At 55.7% G+C, this 21,477-nt stretch overlaps 1 protein-coding gene across 1 annotated transcript; it reads right to left on the reverse strand.

Moving 5' to 3' along the window:
• Positions 1–1,875: 1,875 nt before the first annotated feature.
• On the reverse strand, positions 1,876–20,908 carry BPIFB2 (BPI fold containing family B member 2). Its single transcript, XM_045443772.1, has 15 exons — positions 20,775–20,908; positions 18,189–18,282; positions 16,257–16,361; positions 15,259–15,405; positions 13,383–13,443; positions 11,987–12,047; positions 7,469–7,560; positions 7,037–7,222; positions 6,762–6,815; positions 6,077–6,247; positions 5,180–5,247; positions 4,949–4,994; positions 4,130–4,193; positions 3,741–3,817; positions 1,876–2,216 (listed from the first exon to the last, which is right to left on the reverse strand). Exons 1-15 carry the CDS (start codon positions 20,881–20,883, stop codon positions 2,175–2,177), a joined length of 1,377 nt encoding a protein of 458 aa, XP_045299728.1. The 5' UTR covers positions 20,884–20,908; the 3' UTR covers positions 1,876–2,174.
• Between the last annotated feature and the right edge of the window lie 569 nt (positions 20,909–21,477).

Here is a 21,477-nt window from a genome sequence, read left to right on the forward strand (position 1 = left end):
CGGGGGGACACGACCCGTGAAGGAGCCAGACCAGACCTGAGAGGGCGCAGGCTCGCCTTCTCTGCCCCACGTGTCAGCAGTGACTGTCCCACTGCTCTGCATGCACCCTCCCACACTCAGATTTGTTTCAGCGTTTCCCCTTTAGAGTGAGTGTGCCCTCAGCTGTGGGCAGGGGAGGGGCGTATAAGAGGAAGGGGCTTCCTGCACTTACTTAGTCGTGTGGCTGCCAGACCGTCCAACTGGCCCAGAATGTGACCCCCTCTGCCACCCTGCAGCCTCAGCCTGGGACAGGCTCTCTGCAGCCCTTTCCAAACAAACCAGAGCGCTTACCTCACCCCCCACCCCACCCCTCTGGTGCATCCGATCTGAAAGCCTCTTGCCCGTGCCAGGGCCCGGACTCCCTCTGTAAGCACCCACATGTGTCTGCATGCAGCCGCCACCTCCCCAGTGCTCATCCCCTCCTCTCGAAGGAGCATCTGTTGTAGAACCTGGCACATCATGGGTACAAACAAAGGCCTGTCTGGGTGAGGAAGCTGATTGGATAAATGGGTAGATATGTGGATGGACAGATGGATGGAAGGAAGGAAGGAAGGAAGGTTGGATCACTGGACTGGCCACTTAATAGATGGACCCTATATACCGAGCTTACAATCCTTTTCTAAGCTATTAACTTTCTCTCCTGATTGGGTCTGTATTCTTAAAATTTTTGCCTTTGTCATATTCCAAATCACCTAACCCTGGACTGAGCCTATTTTAAGTCCAAATAAAAGCAGGATTAATGAATGAATTCACTAAGCAAGCAAATGAAATAACAGCCGTGCTGTCCTGAGCACAATCGCGAGGTTGGATGTTAGGGTCGGGCCTTCCCTTTTCTCGGTGCTGCCCGTGCCCCTCCCTACCACCCAGGCCCTGGGGTTGCTCCAGGCCCCTCCGCCTGTCGGGATGAACCTGTAACCCTTAGAGGGTGACCTGTTAGTGTCACACTGTACCAAAGGTCTTGGTGGGAATTCAGGCCTTTTCCCGCAGAGAAATAAACAGAATGTGAATCCCGTATATCTAGGCAGGAAGGAACACTCTGTCTGGCTAAGAGCTTAGCTTATCAAGGGAAGAAAATCACATGGCTTTGGCTTGCCAGGGTTCGCGTCCCTTGGTCTTCCCTAGGCCATCTTGTCGTGCGTGAGCCGCTGAGTCTGAAGAGCTTTCAAAGGGAAAGGACTTAGACACACTTGAGGCCACAGGCCCAGGAGGAGGCAAGTCCCCTCCTTCCAACAGACCCTTACCTGTGTCCCGGTAAGCCAAAGACAGAGACGCCGGCCAAGAAGACAGTGCACTCCCTGTCACCTGAGGCTCGTGACCCAAGGACACCCCAGATGGGGTGCTGGTGATGGAAGAGGGCACTGGACATCTTATTCCTGGAGTCCTGGAAGGGCCCTCTCCTAGAAGTCTGCCACCATCCCACTCTGCGACTTGCCATGTTCCTCTCCTTGCTGGGCCTCAGTCCCTGCATCTGGCAAATGAAACCCCACGGCCTGCCTGCCTGACTCATGAGGCTCTTCTGAGGTGCTAGGAACAAGATGGGACTTGACGCTGTAGAGGGGAAATGCCACCAGCTGAGGACACAGTGCTTAAAGTGCCACTATGACATTGGTAACTGCCAGCCATCTGTGCTGCTCTCCAGGGTCCCCTTTCAAAATATGAGCTTCCCGGGGCAAGGAGGTGAGGGAGTCAATAGATACAGTCAGCAGAGATGTGGTCACATCCTCTTCTGTGGCTCTGGTGGCTCCGGGGACAAACAGGACCCAAGAATTGGACGTAGGCAACTAGCCTCAGGTTTGCACAGAGTTCGCTGGGTCTGGCTGGAGGTTGCAGCGAGAAAATGTTTAATGCGAGAGGGGACAGGTCTGTACAGCCTGGAGAAATGGTCTGTGCTCACAGGGACGGAGGAGGGAGGGGGGAGGAGGGGAGGGAAGGAGGGCGGGGAGGGGGAAAGAGGGAGAGAGGGGAAGGGGTAGGGGAGCTCAGGCACTCAGTGGAGATTAAACAGCCTGGCTGGATCATCTGGCTTGCCGGTGATGGCTAAATGTGGCTTTGCCTCAGTTTCCCAAGTGGCTTGAGGCAAGAGAGACCTTGAAGCAGGCAGCCGGCCCACTCTCAGCTCCCCTGGTGGTCCCACCTCAGCGCTGGTATAGGAGTCCGCTGGATATCACGACGTAGCCCTGGAGGGCAAGGAAAACCATGGGCCAGGTCAGAGGCCACACGAGGGCCAGTAGGACCTCCAGCCGCCCCATCAGCCTGGCTTTGAGCTCATGTTCTGCCACTCTTCCTGCAGGTATCCTGAGGGCCGTCTTTCGCCTCTCTGGGACTCAGCTTCCTGCTGTCACTTGGGAGTGGCCACTCTATAGGCCTACAACGAGGATGCAGCCAGGGCACATGGGCAGAGCCCCCAGCATGGGGCTGGGGCTCAGTGCGTGCTTGCGGACGCCATTGGGACCAGCGCTGTGTTAGGACAGGGGGTCCAAACCACTGAGCGTCTTCTCCACGTCCGGGTCTCCCCAGGAGAGTCAGACGCCTTCCCTATATCCTCCCTCCCTGCACTACAGAACTGTGCCCAGGGCCTGCCGGTCATCCAGTCATTCCTTCCACAAATCTTCATTGAGTCTCTGCCGCAAGCCGAGCCCTGTTCCACATGCTGGAGACAAGCCAGACCCAGGCCCTGCCCACCTGTAGCTCATACATGGTCCGGTGCAGTAGCCATTATTAAATTAAAGCCAATTAAAATTACATGAAATTTATACTTCAGCTTCTTAGTTGTACTGGCCACATTTCAAGTGTCCAACAGCCACTTGTGCCCAGGGGCTGAGAGCGCCTACCGTGTTGGACAGTGCAGATTTCCACCCTCACAGAACGTGTTTTTGGACAGTGCTGGTCTAGAGACCTTTGACTTTGGACCCAGTTGGCTACATTGGTGAGCACCCCGGCGGGTGGGTCAGCCACTGACCCTACCTATCTGGGAGAGTCTCCGGGAAATTTTCACTAATAGCCCAAGTTCCAACATGTGGTAGTTGTTCCTTTTTTGGGGGGGGGAGTGGATCACCCAAGTGCCTTCGGACCATAGTTCTAAAGCAACATGGGCATCATCCCTGGGAAAACATCAGTGGTCCCACTCGGAAGATGTGAATAACACACACAGATGTTGGGCTTGAGGGACCTTGGCTAAGCTTTCTGTCCTTTGTACATCTTGATGAGTGAGTAGAAAGAACATTATCATTTATATCTCAGGTGACACGGCAAGAAGTTGTAAGGTCTCACCCTGGAATTTCACCCTGGGCCACAGTTTCCCAACAGGGAAGGTGATTTTAGAAGGGTCTGGAAGCCCCCGTCCCCCACCCAGCCTATGGAGGTTTGTGTATAAAACCAGAAGAAGCCAGACACCAAAGAGGCTGTGCCCTCAGCCCAGGGCATAGATTGTGGGATAACTGAGTCCCCTAATGTGGCCTGGCATATTTGTTGAGGACCCTTGTACCAATGTCTCTAAACATCCGAAATTTTCCGTCTCGTTACAGCCTAGGATTCATGGCATGGTCTTGACAGGAACAGAGGACATCCCAGGCCTGGCTGACCCAGAGACCCCACTGTTCGTACTAGCAGGAAAGAAGGGTGGGAGGCACCCCTGCCTTGCTGGGCCCAGCCTTCCCCCGAGGGTGGAGGAAGCCCATGTGGTCACATCCAAAGGCTCTCACCTCGTAGACAAAGACCTCAGGGTCGACATAGTGAAGGTTGACCACGTTGGGGAGGGCAATCCCCATGCCCAGGAGAGCTGCAGGAGGGGAAGGAGAAACAGGTCAGCCAGGAGGCCGCAAGGGAGCACCACCAGGAGACGGCCCCGTGCTGAAGTCCTCACGTGCCTCGTGACTGAGTCCCACAGACAGCCAGGGAGCGGGAGCCATTATTATTAGACTCATTTTACAGAAGGGACACCTGAGGCTTAGGGAGGGGAGAAAAACTTAAAAACGCCCACCCTCATAACCTCTGAGCCCTGGCGGTGGGTAGGGGGCGAGAAGGGAACCTGGAGCAGAGGAGGGTCAGCAGGGGACCGTAGGGGCCTGCTGGCGTGGAGGGCAGGGCTCACCGTTGAGGTGATCCAGCAGGGGCTTCTTGAACACGGCGTCCATGAGTGGGTGCACTTGGTCCGTCTACAGCCACGTAGTCGGGGAGGCCGTCGGCCCGCTCCAGTGAGGGGCCGAGAGAGATGGACAGATGGGCCACACATGAACACGACGACAGACACAGACAGGCACACAAATGGCAGAGGCACGGGTGCGGGGAGGAGGGCAGGTCATCCCAGTCCCGCCTCCAAGCAGAGCCCAGCTACTCCTGGGGTCAGGACAGCTTTCTGAGCATCTGGCCCCCAGAAACCGCTCTCGGGAGAGGAGACAGACCGGCACCTGGCTGACCCTGTGTGCCCAACAGGTGGCTGGCAGACTGCCCGATGCCAGGGGACCGGCTGCCTTATTGGTGCTGACCAATGGACAGATGGACTGATGGTGGATAGACTGATGGACCGTATTGACTGACAGGCCGGCCAGCAAAGGACGGCGTGGTGGCTAATGACCCGGCCACGGCACATGACTGAAGGAGCAGCCAACCCTGTCCAACGCTGGCTTGTCTGATTACTGACAGACTCAGTGATTCTTGGCCTGACCGGTCATCGACCACCAGGCAGTGACAGGCAGGCTAACTGACGGGCCCCACTGAAGAACCGAGGCTGACGGACCGACTGACCAGCCGACAGACAGCCTGGGCAAGACAGACTGGCCGCTGTCCCCAGGCACCCCAGGAGGAAGCTCGATCACAGTGGTTCGTGCAGGTGCACTCATGTGCAAGCACACGGCTCAAGGCCTGCCCAACCCAGTGAGGGGGTCTCTGGAGACCCCAGCCCCACACTCACATCAATGAAGCCCACATTGGAAGAGGCCACGGCGAGCTGGATATCCCTGGGAGAGAAGCAGGAGGGTTAGTGCTGGGGCCTAGTCCCCCCGCCCCGCCCCCCACCATGTACCACGTGCTGCATTCCAGGCTCCCCTGCCCGACACTGATGGGTGACACTGTGACAAGGGGCTGCAGGCCCATTGCACAGAGGAACACACTGAGGCTGCTGGATCCAAGAGGCCTTCCTTACCCCAGCACAGATGTGGTCCCCCGAAGCTTCAACTTGGACACAGAGAGCTGGAGGCTCAGGTTCACAACCTGGCACGAGGGGAGAGCAAGGTCAAAGAGCACAGAGCCACGTGGGAGTCCTCAGTTGGCCATCAGCTCCCACCCCTTCCCTGACTGATTCAGGTGTTTGTGGAGCCCCCGGAGGTGCCGGGCCCTGCACACAGCCCTGGGACAAACACAGTGTGAACGAGACACACCAGGTCTCTGCCCTTGGGAACCCTCACAGGCCAGGGGAGGTGAACAATAACCAAAGTAACCAGACAAGGGACTTGCAGAGAGTGGCAGGTGCTGTGAAGGCAGAGTGGTAGCATGGAGAGGGCTGGTGGGGCCTAGCTTTCTCAGGGTGGTTCAAAAAGCCTGCCCTGAAAAGGGCTGAAACTTTAAAATTTTTTTTAATGTTTTTATTTATTTTTGAGACAGAGAGAGACAGAGCATGAGCAGGGGAGGGGCAGAGAGAGAGAGGGAGACACAGAATCTGAAACAGAGTCCAGGCTCCGAGCTGTCAGCACAGAGTCCAACGCGGGGCTTGAACTCACAGACCTTGAGATCACAACCTGAGCTGAAGTCGGACGCTTAACTGACTGAGCCACCCAAACGCCCCCAAAAAAGGGCTGCAACTTTTAAGCTGAGACCTGAAAGAGGAGAAGCCAGCCATGCCAAGAGCTAGGGGAAGAGTGTCCTGGGCACAGGGGACAGCACATGCAAAGGTCCTGTGGCAGGAATGTCATGGCATAGTGAAAGAACAGCAAGGAGCCCAGTGTGAACAGAGCAGAGCAGAGCAAGTGAGGAAAGTGATGCCGAAGTGGGGTCTTGGGTGTCACCACCCTCCCAGCCAGCCCCACCAGCCCACCTCACTCACCATATCAAAGGAGAAGAGGGACCGGAAAGCTGAGTTGGAAGCCACTGCCCGGACCTCCACGAAGGGCTGCAGCTGAAGCGTGGCATTGTGGGTATGGAGTGTGACCACGGGCGTGGCACCCAGCTGCACCTTGAGCGCCACAGGCATGGGCTTGGGGAACCAGCGGGCCACCTGGGGACAAGGGGAGGGAGAGAGGGAGGAGGGCACCTAGGGGCAAAGGCTGGGCGGACTCTCCACTCCTCACCCCTCCGTCTCTGCTCAGATGTGACTGGGTCTCAGGCCGGCGTCCTCAGGGACGCCCCGCCTGAAGGGGTGGTAGCTTTGTGATCTGTGCCAGGAGGGACAGGAATTCAGGGGCCGAGGGAGCTTGAGAAGGCTCCTGGACCAGGCTAGGGGTCGGGGTCTCCCCTAGGAGGTAACCCCGAGCTTGGTCTTGAAGATGAATGAGAGAAAAGGAAGCAGAAAAGGCCCAGAAGGGCAGAGGGCAGTGCCCGGATGAGGGCATAGGAGGGAAACAGCATAGGAGCTGGGGGCGCTCCTCAGATAGAGCAGGTGCAGCTACAAGGACAGGCACTGAAGCCCGCATGGGACACATACGAGCCAGCAGAGACCCCACAGCCAGAGACTCCCCCACTCCAGTCCCAGCTGGGCCTCAGCCCCCGAAATGACCGAAAATGTCACCAACCTCGGGGATGAGCTGGCCCAGCACAGATGTGTTGAGTAGGTTGTCACCCGACTCCTGAAATCAGTCCCCACATCACGACAGGTTTGAGGGCAGCCACTCCCCGAGCGAGACCAGATTTGCCTCCCCGTAACCCCCATTTAACCTTCCCAACAGCCAACCCGTGGCCCCAGATCTCGAGCTGCCCCACCCACGATTTGACCTTTGCGGGGCCTCCCCAGGCTGGGCCACCGGGCATGCCTGTCCCACGTGCCCTGGGCAGCAGGTCCGACCCTCACCAGCTGCCCTGTGATGTCCAGGTTGAGGGCACCAGCCTTCTGCAGCAGCAGGAGGACAGAGTCAAACAGGTCCCGGGAGAGACCCACGGTTGCCATGGTTCCATCGGCACCCACGTGCAGTGGCAGCACAAAGGGGGTGGTGTCCACGGGCAGGACAATGGGCTTGCCCAGTAGGAAGAGAACAGCCTATGGGGTTGGGGGGTGGTGAGAGGGAGAAAAGCAATGGGGCCTCAGCGGGGTGGTGGCTCCATCACAGAACCTGGGGCTCTGAGATGCCACCCACCCATATGCCACATGCTGTCCAGCCTCACACCTTTGCCCGCATGCCTTGCTCCCGCCTGGAAGGCCATTCCAGCTCCTCCTCCCTCCTGTAGTCCAAAGATGCCAGAAGCAACAAGCCCAAGGACTCTGGGCTGACAAGGTGGCACTTACGTTGATATCCAAGGAAATGTAGTCCTTAGTGATGTTGGGCACACTGATCATGGAGTAGCGAATCTGGGACTCTGGACCCACAGGGTTGAGGCCTAAATGAAAGCGGGATGAAGAAGAAAAAATGGCATCCTTAGCCTTACCTACCGATGCCTCATCTATCCAGAAAACTCAGTTATCTGACTACCCAGGCCAAGAAGCCGAGGAGGTAAGAAAAAAAAAGGTCTCTGAGTAAGTGAACTTATGTCACAAAATGCACGCACCCAAGATTCAGCCGCTTACAGCCTGTGGACTCTTACTTTACACACAATTCTAACAGTTTTGGTTTCTCACTTTCCGAATCAATGGAAGACTAGAGACCCCAAGTTAGAAGGAAAGGGAAGGGTCACTCTAGGCACAAATACCCCCTGAAGAAAGCAAGAAGGGACGGCAGAAAAAGAACGGAGCTCACATGTGTCAAGGTCTGGACATTTGACTTACACTGTCCCATTCAATCTTTACCACCAGCCTGTAAGGTTAGGAGCCCGTTTTACACACACACACACACACACACACACACACACACACACACACAGAGTTTGGTGAGCTCAGTTGTGCCGGGGACTGTATACCTGTCTGTCTCTCTCCACCTGATCACACAGCCTCCTACAGAAAGTCCAAAGGCACATGCCTCTGGGACCATGCACTGTGGGAGCAGAGCAGTGCTGCTCCCCAAGAGACCCTCAGGGAAACTTTTGTTCCAATTACAGTCCAATTGCTATAAGGCAAGTTCCCCCAAGGCTCAGAATATTGTGACTGGGAAGGTTGCAAAGGGTGAGTCACTCGTGGGAGCCACATCTCTGGACATGGCTAGGCTAGCCGGCGTGGCAGGTGAAGGCTCAACCCTGCGGTCAAGAAAACCCAGCTTTTAGCAATAGGTCCTCCAAGGCTCTGAATGACCAAAGTGTGTGTGTGTGTGTGTGTGTGTGTGTGTGTGTGTCCATCAGATTTCGGTCTGATTTTCTAATGTCTCCTCCGGATTTAATTTTGTTTCCTCAGTATTCTGGAAATTTCTTGTGCTTGTAAAAAGCAATATAGTATGACTCCATTTCTATAGCTCCGTGGCCGTCAGAAGATTGGGGTGGGAGGAGGGGGGCAGCCCAGAGGAATCTGCGGGGCTGGCGAGGTGTTCTGTAGCTCAAGTTTGGAGGTGGTTACACAATTGTATGCATTTGTCAGAACTCAGAGGACTGGACACTTAAAAGAGAAAATTACTGTATGTTTTCAAAATGAATGAAAACATTAAAAATGTTTAAATCCTGCACTGTGGACATACAGAAGGGTTTTTTTTTTTTTGAAAGATGGAAAAAATATAGCCCAGAATCTCAAATTTATTTTTGTCGGTATTTTCTCCTGCAGAGACTAACTCCCTGCCATCTGTCCTCCCCTCAGTAAAGCTGCACCGAAGCCGTGTGTGGCTTTGGGTCCTTCTGTGGTTTCTTTACGGGGTGGCGTTATAGCTTAGTCAAGAGCATGGCTCTCAAGGCAGGCTGCCTCAGTTTCTCCATCTGTAAAACGGAGCTAATAATACTACAGTAAATATTAGCTTTTATTATACTGTATTTTGCCAGGCATGCTGCTGGGTGATTAAATGCCCCCTTTTTTTTTTTCAACGTTTATTTTTGGGACAGAGAGAGACAGAGCATGAACGGGGGAGGGACAGAGAGAGAGGGAGACACAGAATCGGAAACAGGCTCCAGGCTCTGAGCCATCAGCCCAGAGCCTGACGCGGGGCTTGAACTCACGGACCGCGAGATCGTGACCTGGCTGAAGTCGGACGCTTAACCGACTGCGCCACCCAGGCGCCCCTTAAATGCCCTTTTAAGCTATGCCTTTTAATGGCTCCTGTCACTCCACGCTGTAGGTTTACGTGACTCGTATAAAGAGTCCCCTAGGGCTGGACGTTTAGATTTCCTTTACCAGATTTTTTTTAATTCCTCAAAGAAAAGGGCAAGAGCTGGTCTTTGCTATGAGCCGAGCCACAAGCATCTTGATGGCGCTAACTCCACGAGGGAGAAGGGAGGGACGAATGTTTGTTGAGCCTACTGCCCGCCAGGCACTTACCCTGTGCTGTCCCATAGCAGCACATGGGAGAAATAGGGATTTTGAGCCCCGTTTGTTTGGATTGAACTCGTCAGGCTCAGAGAGGTGGAGTGACTTCCTGAGACCACACAGCATTTGAGCAACAAAGCCAGGATTTAACTTCATGTCCTTTGGTTCCAGGTCCAGTTTCCTTGACGTCTCGGTGCCTCCTGCGGGGGGCGCTGCAGCAATGAGGGGAGGAGGCCAAATCAAGGACTGTTCCCTGTGGGGACGGTGAGTCGGGCCATGACGTGTGGGCAGAGCAGTGGGTGGACACGTGCGGAGGAGAAAGCCAGCGTGAGCCAGCTCATGGGTGGTTCTAGCACCGTGCTGAGGATTTTAGACTCGGAGCCTCCAATTTCCCGTCTAGAAACTGGGGGGACGGAGGCCGCCTCACGGGACTGTTGTTGACCGTTTGCCCAAGAAAGCCAAAGCTACCCTGATACGAAAGTCTTCACTGAAGAACCCACCACAGATAAACATGGACCCTGTCGGCCGTCCCTCCTGACCTGACACCAGCATGCCGCCCTGCCTCCTGTCCCCGCACACCTGTCCCACGAAGCGTGACAGCTAAGAGGTAAAGCCCTGACTCCCATTGCAAGGCATATCTGCCGACAGTCAACGCCTCTGGATTTTACGAAGGCAGCGATGGTGACATGGGGAAGCACTAGAATCCCGGGCAAAGTGCTCAGATAGAGGAAGGTGTGCTTCCAACAGGAGCATCTTTAAGACAGGTTTGCGGGAAAACGGAGGGAGCCCTGGATTATGCTCAGGCTCGGGAGAACATATAACCCCCCAGATCAACAAAGGATGCACTCTTTGACCCGACCGGGGCAGGGCAGGTGATGGCCAGAGTGGGTTTTTTTCTTTTTTTAATGTTTATTTACTTTTAAGAGAGAGAGAGAGAGAGAGAGAGAGAGAGAGAGAGAGTGGGGGAGGGGCAGAGAGAGAGGGAGACACAGAACCCGAAGCAGGCTCCAAGCTCCGAGCTGTCAGCACAGAGCCTGATGCAGGGATCAAACCCAGAGCTGTGAGATCATGACCTGAGCCAAAGTCGGACGCTTAACCGACTGAGACGCACAGGCGCCCCACCAGGGCCAGCGTGTCATTAATGCGGATAAACAACCGCTGGAACAAAACGAGGCCTGCCTGCTTTCACAGCTTTTAGCTTTGTGTCGTAAGAGCAAGTCCTGACCCAGCCTTGTTCAGGTCACTACTGCAGCCATGCTTCCACGTGGACCATGCACTTGTGGCTCCGAGCCCTGGGAGCCTGGCCGTGGTAGCGGAGGCAGGTGTGGGGGGCAGTGGGGATGTGACCGGTGACTGCTGGGAGTTGACAGATGAACACCCCAGCTCTTGTCCCTCGGGCAGGATGCAGGCACGTTGGCCTCGGCCGCCAAGAGCCCCCCCGGTGGCATGAGCCCCAGTTGCCCACCATAGCGCCTCTGATCAAGAATACACCTTCCTGGGGCGCCTGGGTGGCGCAGTCGGTTAAGCGTCCGACTTCAGCCAGGTCACGATCTCGCGGTCCGTGAGTTCGAGCCCCGCGTCAGGCTCTGGGCTGATGGCTCAGAGCCTGGAGCCTGTTTCCGATTCTGTGTCTCCCTCTCTCTCTGCCCCTCCCCCGTTCATGCTCTGTCTCTCTCTGTCCCAAAAATAAATAAACGTTGAAAAAAAAAAAAAAAAGAATACACCTTCCTTCCCCTCCCACAGGCACCCCTCCCCAACCAGTACCCCTAGAACCCACCCCACTCAGGCCACATAGGCTAGCAGCTTGTCTCAGGGTCTGCTTGGCGGGGGGGTTATCCCCACAGGCCTCACTCCTAGTATACTCCCAGTACTCCTGCATATGAAGACCCCTGGAAAAATCAGAGGCCTACAAGCCAGACAGAAGATGGAGAGAAGAGGGAGGCTCGCCTCTGGATGGGTGGATGGCAGCTGAGAAGGCAAGTGGGGGCAGGGGCACTTGGGAGCAGACGAGCTTGAGTTCACATGCTGAGTCAGAGAAGCCTGCCGGAGAAGGTGTCCAGCGGGAAATAGAATACATTAAGCCCCAAACTGCCAGTGGGGAGAGTCTGGCAAAGAATGTGGGAGATGTGGGAAAAAACCAGGGGACAATGGGGTCTCTGGTCTCCAGGCAGGGGAGGAGGCAACTGCAGACTGAATGTACTCCCCCGCCCCCTCACACACACGCATGTGCACACTTGCACGCACACGGCAAACATTCGAAGACATGATTCTAGAATTTGGAGATTCCCCAAGTCCATCAATAATTGTTCAGTCATCCTACGGTTGATCTCCCAGAGGTCAGCCCTGAATGGGGGGCCCTTTGAAGGGTCTTAGGGACCCCAGAAGGGGCTCAGAGGCCCCAGTACCCTCCCCCTGGGCCCCAGTTCTTACCAATTAAAGTGCCCAGGTGGACGTTGAGGCCCTGCACCAGGTTGGAGACACTCAGGCACAGCTGTGGCAAGACAGAGGCGGAGGCTGGTTAGGATGGCACTGGGGCTGGAGGGGTGAGGCGGGGAGGGTCTAGGGTCCCAGTCTGGAAGCCTCCTCCGGCCCACCAAGGTCTGGAATCCCTTCCTTCCTCGGCCACCCAGTGGGCATCTTCCAGCACCTCTCCTGGGCACTGAGGATTCAAAGAAGTTGGGGCCCATGAGCGTCGAGGAAAGAACGGGGCAGTGGGACACAGCAGGAGGGGACCACAGCTGGGCCCGGACAATTGGGTCAAGGAGCCTGCTGCACTGGGGCCCAGAGGCCAGCTGGGGGATGGGTGCTGCACACGGTGAGGGCAGGCAGTGGTCAGGGAGCAAGTCCAGAGTTCTGGGCACAGTGGGCAGCCCGAGAAGTGTATTAAGCCGGGGTCAGTGTGATAGAAGGTGGGGCAAGGAGAGACCACAAGGCCAAGGGTGGTCACTGCCTGGTCCAGACAGAGCTGCTGGGGCTGGGCCAGGGGACACCAGGCGGCAGAGGAGAGGGCCAGGTCAGGCTATACTGCCTTCAGCCCTTGGGCCTCAGTCTTCCCATCTGCAAGATGGGAACACTGGGGCCTGCCTCTGTTGGGTGTGGGATGGCACCGAGTCGGCTGATTTGGGGTTGTAGGCACCAGATCAGGAGATGGGGTGGCGTGGGAAGGGGCAGAGGTGGAGAAGCGGCCCGCCCTTGGCAGTGCGACCCTAGCTCCAGAGGCACTGTCTCTGACCAATGACAAGGGTGGAAATAGCGACAGGAATCACAGCGCTCACTCTGCCAAAACTGTTCTAAGCTCTTCACAGATGTTAATGTGCTCAACTCCACCCTACCTGGCCGGAGAGGGAGGTTTACTCTCTGTGCTGCGCATGTGGAAATGGGGTCCGAGGGAGGTTCGGTGACTTGTCCGAGTGTCACAGCCGGGAAGGAGGGGACCAGGATTCAAGCCCAGGCCACACCTGGCTCCAGTGTCCATGCTCTTGTCCACCTTCCTTTTGTCTTTTTCATAAGCCCCACGGCACCTGATAGCACTGCCTCCCCGCCACCCTCTGGCATGGAACTGGGGCTGGCCCAGGAGCAGGGGCCTCCCTTCCCCGCAGCCCCCAAATCCACCCTTATTTCGTCCTCTCTGTCACTGCCCCAGACCTTCCACTCAGCCTCTTTCCTGCCCTCGTGGGAAAATTGGAGAAGTCCCATGGCCTTCTATTTTAGAAAAAGCACTGACAGTCCCAATGCCCCCATGCCTACAGTCCCCCGTTCATGCACCACGCCTTCACGGGGAAGCAATGGCCTGGCCCTGGGGAGATCTGGCAGGAGGTCTATTTACCTTGTTCCGCAGGACAGCTCTGACGTGCTTCTGCACCAGGGCCAGCGGCCCCGGGGCCACGCTGAGGGAGAGTCACAGAAAACGCTCCTGAGCTCCGGGGCACCCATTCCGGCCCGTTTCTCCCGGCCCACAGTCTCAGAGACAAGGGTGTCCCCTGAGCCAGGGGGGCGAGTGAATCCCATTCCTCACTCCCATGTGCCAGACGCAGTGCTGGCACCATTGTCCCCGCAGATGAGGAAACTGAGCCTCAAAAAAGAGGTCACTGGCTTGGAGATTCGGAAGTGGCCAAAACGTGATTATGAGGTCAGGCTCGGGGGAGACAGAGAAGACGCCGTGAAAGCCGGACTCAGCCCCGTCCTTGGCCCGCTGGCTTCATGGCCACTCTGAGCCCAGGGAGCTGGGGGTGCTTCCTGCTCAGGCTCCAGTTCTCGGTGACACAGCCAGGAGAGTCCCTTCCTCATTCTGCGCCTCAGTTTCCCCTCTGAACAATGGGAGATGGGTCTAAGTTGTTTCTCAGCGGGGATCCATAGGACTATAGTTCTTCGGGGTTTTTTACTTTAAGTTTTTATTTAAATTCCAGTATAGTTAACATACAGTGTCATATTAGTTTCAGGTGTATAAGTTAGTGACTCAACACTTCCGTACATCAATCACCCCGCACTCCTCAAGGCAGGTGCACTCCTTCCTCCCCATCACCTGTTTCCCCCCCCACACCCCCTCCCCTCTGGTAACCATCAGTGTGTTCTAGTTAAGAGTCTGTTTCTTATTTTGACTCTCTCTTCTTCCCTTTGCTGGTTTGTTTTGTTTGTTAAATTTCACATATGAGTAAAATCATATGGTATTTGCCTTTCTCTGACTGACTTGTTTTGTTTTGCATCCATGTCATTGCAAATGGTAAGATTTCTTTCTTTTTTATGGCTGAGTAATATTCCAGTGTGTGTGTGTGTCTGTGTGTGTGTGTGTGTGTGTGTGTGTGCGTGCTATATCTTCTTTATCCATTCATAAATGTTGATCCAAGCCTCAGCCCAACCTCACTGAACTGCACCTCAAGGGAGGTGGGAGAAGGACAGCTGTGTTTCTAATGTCTTTAACTTCTGGGCTTTCCTCTCCATGAGCAGCCCCTGCCCGTGAGGACGGCGAGGGGTCATGTGTTACACGTGGAGATCATGGGACCCAAGATGGGCGGACTTGTGCCCAGCCCCCTCTGGGGGGAGAAAGGCCAGTCCCAAATGCCCACCCAGCACACATGTGAGAAGGTAGACATCATGCAGGAGGTGAGTCAGGCTACGGGGGTTTGAACGCACTCCGCCGTTTGCCAGCTGTGTTACTTGGACAAGTTACTTAACTGTTCTGGGTCTCCATTTGTTCTCTCATAAAACAAGGGAATACTTACATCTTCCTGGTAGGACTACTGTGATGTCGTGAAGGGCTTAGAACCTGCACAGCACACAGCAGGTGCTCTGGAGGTGGGAGCCCCTGTCAGCTTTCGATGCAGCCCTGACTCACAGTGAGGTTGACGGGTCCCAGCCCCGTGGGCCTCAGAATCCCCATCTCTGCAGGGAGAGACCTCTGAGGTCCCTAAGAGCCACGTCAGGCCAGTATCCTCCCTGAGCAGTATGGTAATGGCTGTGCATCGTCATGTGCTGTGGGTCGGGGGGGAGCGCAGTAGAGGGGACATGACCTCGCCGTGTGGCCTTGGGCAAGTCCCTTCCCCTCCCTGAGCCTCAGTGTCCTCAGCCATAAAACAGGTGTGATACTGGGGGGTCTCTTAAGCCCCTTGGGGCAATTGGATGAAAGCTTGAGCAGGAAACTCGAGAAATGGTACCACAGGCTGGGCAGCTGGGACTCTGCAGCCCCGCCCTCACCAGGCACTCACCTGGAACTGCCATCGGACACATTGGCGTTGCTGAAGAGCGGGAAGCAGGCAGAGATGCTGACCACGGGGGTCCCGATGGAGCCCTGGGCCACATGGGCATCGGCCAGCACTACCACGGGCAGCATCAGCTCCAGGGGCTCTGGGACTCTGTGGGACACCATTCCTGAGCCCCAGCGGCACCACCCAGCGGAGCCTACCCTACAAACCCCCCACCCACGGCCCGAGCCTGCCCTCCACTTGACGCAGGCAGGTGTGAGATGGCCCCGCCTGGGGCAGGCTCAGAGCCCTCCACACTCCACTCAAGGTCACAGCCATTGCAGCAGATGGCTGCAGATGGCTTGAACTCTGGTTCCCCATACCCTCTCACTGCGAGACCCTGGGCCAGTCACTCCCCATACTGAGCCCCAGTTTCCTCTTCTGTGAAATGGACATAAGCGTGACGGTGCCTATCTCTCAGGGCTGTGCTGAGCTTTCTATGAGGTGGCCACGTGAAAACACCCTGCGTGGAGCCTGGCCCACAGCAAGCACTCATACGGTGTTCGTGTCAGCGCAGAGGGGTTGAAATAAGAGATTCCTCTGGATGCCCACGCTGATGGTTTGGAAATCAAACACACATAAAGTGCCTGGGACACGGGGATAATTCTGATAGCTACATCTACCGAGCACCTGTAGGGGGTGTGATTTTAATTACGGCAACAGATCCGTTCACTGTGTCCCTCACAGCCATGCTGCAGAGTGTCATCCCACTTCACAGAGGAGGAAACTGAGGGCTGCAGGAGTGAAATGGCTTCAACACAGCTGTTGAGCAGGGTCCAGGTTCTCAGAAATTCTCTCATCGTCTCGCTCCCCAATTGGAGGGTGGGAAGGAGCACTGGACAGGAAGTGGAAGGCTTGGGTGCAGGCCTTGGGACTTGCTAACTCCCCTCCCCTCACTCTGCCCCTTGGAGCTTCCCTGAAAATCCTGCTGCCCACCCCTGCCCCCAGGGAGATTTGCTCACCGAAAGACCTTGAAAGTAAAATTGGCTGCTACCAACAATCGCACCCCGAAGTCGGCAACGAATTTCAGGTGGAAGTGAGGCACGCGGATGTTCAAAGTCTGGATCCTGTAGGGTGGGAGTGGAGGTGATGGGGTGGCCTCATTAAACCTTGGAATCACCTCTGGGGTGGGTGTTCTGAGCTACGCTGCTGATGTTATAAAGAAGGACTTTCTGACCGTGGGAACCATGGCATGAGGAAGAGGTAGTGAGTTCTCCACCTTAGGGGGCATGCAAGTCACTATTGGACAACCAGCTGGTGGGGAAAGGATGCAGAGAGGATTCCCAGCCTTGGGCAAGAAGTGAGTGGGATGATTGTTCGGGTCTTGGAGAGATTTAGTTTCTGACAGAGGTGGGAAACCTTGGAAGGTGGGCTCCAGAAGGCAGAAACTCCCCTCCATGGCATTCTAGTCAACAGCTTTGGCTTGTAGCCTTCCAGGGATGGGAAACTCATTCCCTTCAAAGCTGCCTATTCTGATCGCTAAGCACTTTTTTTTTTTTTTTTTTTTTGAGAGAGAGAGAGAGAGCAAGGGGTCAGGGCCAGAGAGAGGGAGAGAGAGAATCCCAAGCAGCCTCCACACCCAGTGCAGAGCCTGGGACTTGATCCAGAGACTTGATCTCACAACCGTGAGGTCATGATCTGAGCCGAAATCAAGAGTCAGACACTTAACCGACTGAGCCACCCACGTGCCCCCTCTAAGCATTTTCTAGCTATCTTTTCCTTTTTTTCCTAAATGAGTCGTGTTTTCCCTCGCACAGTTGGAGGTGGGAATTCAGACAATACAAAATGACATAAATTTTAAAAGTCACATCAAAACTCCACCTTCGAACAATCTCACTGTTAGCACTTAGCTGACATCTTTCTGTGACTCTCTTTGGGACACAGGCTGACCTAGAACCTGCTTCTTTTCACTTGACACCCGCCTTGGCTGGCTTCCCACTTCTACAAACAAGGACACGTGTGGCCAACTATAAAACATTAAGGAATCCCTGACTCTTGGGTATTTATGTCGTTCTCAGTTCTCCACTGTAAGCCAAGAGCAGTGCCCCAGGCCTACCCTAAGAGTCTCAAACTGGGGGCCTCCACACCAGCTGTTTTAAGTGTTTTTTGGTAAGTTGCCATCATTCAAAATCGATAGATTTTTTTATCAATTTTTTTTAATGTTTATTCTTGAGAGAGAGAAAGAGACAGAGCATGAGCAGGGGAGGGGCAGAGAAAAAGAGGGAGCCACAGAATCTGAAGCTGGCTCCAGGCTCTGAGCTGTCAGCACAGAGCCCGATGCGGGGCTCAAACTCACAGACCGCGAGATCATGACCTGAGCTGAAGTCGGACGCTTAACCCACTGAGCCACCCAGGCACCTCTAAAATTGATAGATTTTAAATATATATATATATATATATATATATATATATATATATATGACTTCTCTTAGGTATCCAGAGATCTGGCAATAGTCAATCTGTTCCCACATGGAAGGGGACAGTTGGCCCAGCCCCTGGGGGTGTCTGAGCTTGAGATGGCCCCCATCCACCTCTGCCTTTGTGTTTCTATTCATTGCAGGGCGTGTGGGGGTACTTAGGCTCAGACTTGTGTCTCAACTCAGTGTCTCGCTTTTGGAGGAAGTAGCCAAGAGTCTTGCCAGCCCTGGGGACCCAGGAGTTACAGTCTTGGCTCCTGGGGGCAGAAATCTGCTAATTTAGAGGCCCCAGGACCACCCCCACCCCCATGTCTCCACCTTGGTCCCAGCTCCTCAATCATCTTGTGACCACTCGCCTGAAGGGTGGGCGTACCTGATGGGGGAAGCCCCCCTCGAGCTGGTAGGGAGCACTCCCCAATATGTGGGGCACTCATCTAGTGGACTGAAGCATTTTTCCCAGGAGGTGGGAGCACTCACCTTGTGGGCTGATGCACCTCTCCATTCCAGTCCAGGAAATACGGGACTGTGACGTTCAGGGCCTGCTGGAGCGGGGCTTTCCCAATTTCAGACACTGCAGGGCCAGAGCAGGTGAGGTCAGACTGTCCTCGGGAGCTGCTGAGCAAGACCGCACCACCCACCACCGCCTGCCCCACATCTTGGGCAGAGGGGACTTGGAGACTGGAAGGGTGTTACACTTGCTCACGGGCAGGGAGGGGGTGGGGGATGCAGTTGGGTCCCCATGAGTGTTACTCACACCAGGCCCTGCAAGGCATGCCTTTCCCCTTCTTGCTTCTGCCTTTCGAAATCTTTTTTTTTTTTTAATGTTTATTTAGTTTTGAGAGACAGAGACAGAGAGCGGGGGAGGGGCAGAGAGAGAGAGGGAGACACAGAATCCGAAGCAGGCTCCAGGCTCTGAGCTTTCAGCACAGAGCCCGACGCGGGGCTCGAACTCACGGACCGCGAGATCATGACTTGAGCTGAAGTCGGACACCCAACTGACTGAGCCACCCGGGTGCCCCCTGCCTTTCTAAATCTTGTCTGCCCCACTCCTCATAAACAAGAACATCCTTTGCCCTTCTGCAAGACTCTGATCGAATCCCATCTCTTCTGGAGCCTTCCCCCAAGTCCCCAAGCAGAAGGAGCATTTCCCAGTAGAGTGGGACAGAGAGAGTGGGCGTGCTGTCCTTGGGGGGCCAGAGGCTGAGGATTCTGGAGTCCCTCAGATTCTGGGTACAAATCCCAGCTCTGCTACTCACCACCACTGTGGCTGCTCTGTGCCTCAGTTTCCCTGTCTGTAAATTTGCAATGATTATAAAGGTACCTGTCACACAGCGTCCTTGTAAAGCCTCAATGCACAGTAAATGTTAGCTTTCACTGCTATTTATTTGTATAATAATAATGACTGTCACTTCTCTAGCACCTCTTTTGTGCCCAGCACTGTTCTGAGGGCTTTGCCTCTCCTCACAGTTCTATGACGTAGGTACTACATTGTGCCCAGTTTACTGAGAGTGAGGACATCTGGCAAGGGGATGCTGGATCAGCTGAGGCGTCTGGCTTCCAAGCCCTTGAGCTTCCTCATGCACCTGTGCGGCCAGGCGAGGGAGGTGCTCACTAAACCATCCAACATGAGTGGGATGAAAACGAGAGGTAATGGTGCTGGAAGGGAGCACCAGATGAAGAGTCCAGAGGCCTGGACTTCACTCAGACTCACTGTGGGAACCAGGAAACCACTGCGCCCCTCTGGGCCTTGGTTTCCTTAGACTTGGAGCAGAAGGCCAGCGGCCTCTATGTTCTCGATACTCCTCTCCAGCCTGACCTTCTGTGGCTGAGCCAAGACTCACACCCAGGCCCCTAGACTCCACCTACAGTGCTCGCCTGACACAGGTTTGCAAGACGGGATTGGAGAGACACTGTTAAGCCACCCAGCGCCACCATAGAAAGAGGTGTGTGTGGTCTGAGCCTGCTGCTGGATTTCCACCAAGAGCACACGCAGATGCACCTGGGATGGCTCTCGGGGACAAAGGAGGCTCACACAGGACAGGCAGAGCGAAGACGGCCAGCGGAAGGCAGCAGGCCTCATGTCCCTGCCTGTAGTTTCCACGCACGTCTCCATGCCCCAGCGACAGACTAACACGGGTCACTGACCTCTTTCACTGCCTGCCTATCTGCCCGGATACAAGGTCCCGGAAGGCTGTGTGTGTGCCAGGGGCGCTGCTGCCTCCGTGCTTCGTGGCCTGGGCCACTGAAAGTCCCTTCTATTGTCTGACCTGAGTGCCTCATGCTGTAATCTGAATTTGGTCTGGACTTGGGAGAAACGGCTTCTGATTTCTCACCCCTGACCCAGCTCTGGTGGGATCCCGGGGGCAACTGGGAGGTAGCTTTTGTCCCTCCCTGGGCCTACGTCTTCTCATTGTGCCCTCCTCGGGGGATGAAGCAGGTCTTCGAAGGACGGGCAGAGTCGTAGGATAGAGACCTTGCCCGAGAGGGGCCCAGAGCAGCGCTGGTCTTCTTCCTGTGAACCCCACAGAGCTCCAGCTCCAGTTCTGTGCCAGATGTGTCTTCCCCCAGCACACGTGTGCGCACCTACAGCCCACCCTGCACGCACGCATGTACATGTGCAGGCCTGGCAGCCACACCTGTATGCTCACACCCAGGCACGTGCGTGGTGCTTGCACACGTACAAGTCAGTACACGTGCTGACACTCAAGTGCACACATGGGCATATGCATCTCCATGAACTCTCAGGCTTGCACGCAGACACGCACGAGCAAAAGCAGACACCCACACCAACTCTTGCCCACCACGCGGGGCCACACGAGTACAGCCGTGCGTGCGCACACGCGTGGCAGACAGGACATATACCCCCGCTCGGGCATTTACTTAATAAGCGTTTGCCGAGCCGCACTTCGTCAGCCATTATCTGGGGGCCAGGGACACAGCGGCCCAGGAGATAAAACCCAGGTCCCCGTGCGGCTTTTGAGTTCACAGATCCGCAGGCACGCTTGGGACCGTGCCCATGCTCGTGCCCTGTCACACGGGGTAGCCCGGCAGCATGCCTCTTACCGTAGCTCAGCACGGCCCTGTTGAGTCTGACCACGGTGCCCGGAATGGAGGCGCTGACCACAGGCAGCAGCAGGGACAGCAGCAGGCCCACCCTGTGTGCCGGAGCCATGGCTGTCCTGGCCACTGCCTCCCCGAGATCTGTGGGCTGGGGCGGAGACGAGCATTAGAAAGCTTGCCCAGAATGCGTCCCCACCCCGCTGGCCGTTTGAACCCCACCCCAGCCCGGAGGTCGCAAGCCCTAGGTGGTGATCGCAGCCCTACCCGAGACCCTCACACGTCCGTTTTGCATCTCTGCATTGGGAGGTATCACCTTCCCAGCCTGCTTCCTCAGGAGCCACAGGGAGATCTGGTCTGGAAGCGGGCCCCAAGGCCCAGAGAAGACATGGCTTTGCCTAAGGCCACACAGCAAACTAGGGCCGGCGGTAGGACCCACGCCATGCCAGAGGAGGTGGAGGAGATTCCTGGTTAGGGGGACTGAGAGCAGCCTCCCGCCCCAAGGAGAGAGCCTGGGCCCACCACCCCCAAGCCCAGGGCTGTTCTTCCTGATGCCAGGAGTCCAGCCCAGTGTGACAGCCCATCCTAGTGTCCAGCTGTTCGAACCCAGCCAGGGTGGCTCCTGTCCTCACCTTATCCTGTACCAGCTGAGGACTGTCCTAAATGCAGGCCTCTAGCATGGCCCCCAAACCCCTCCAGACCCAGCCCA

This window comes from Leopardus geoffroyi, chromosome A3 (assembly GCF_018350155.1).
Source record: "Leopardus geoffroyi isolate Oge1 chromosome A3, O.geoffroyi_Oge1_pat1.0, whole genome shotgun sequence".
In the NCBI taxonomy this organism is placed as follows: domain Eukaryota; kingdom Metazoa; phylum Chordata; class Mammalia; order Carnivora; family Felidae; genus Leopardus; species Leopardus geoffroyi.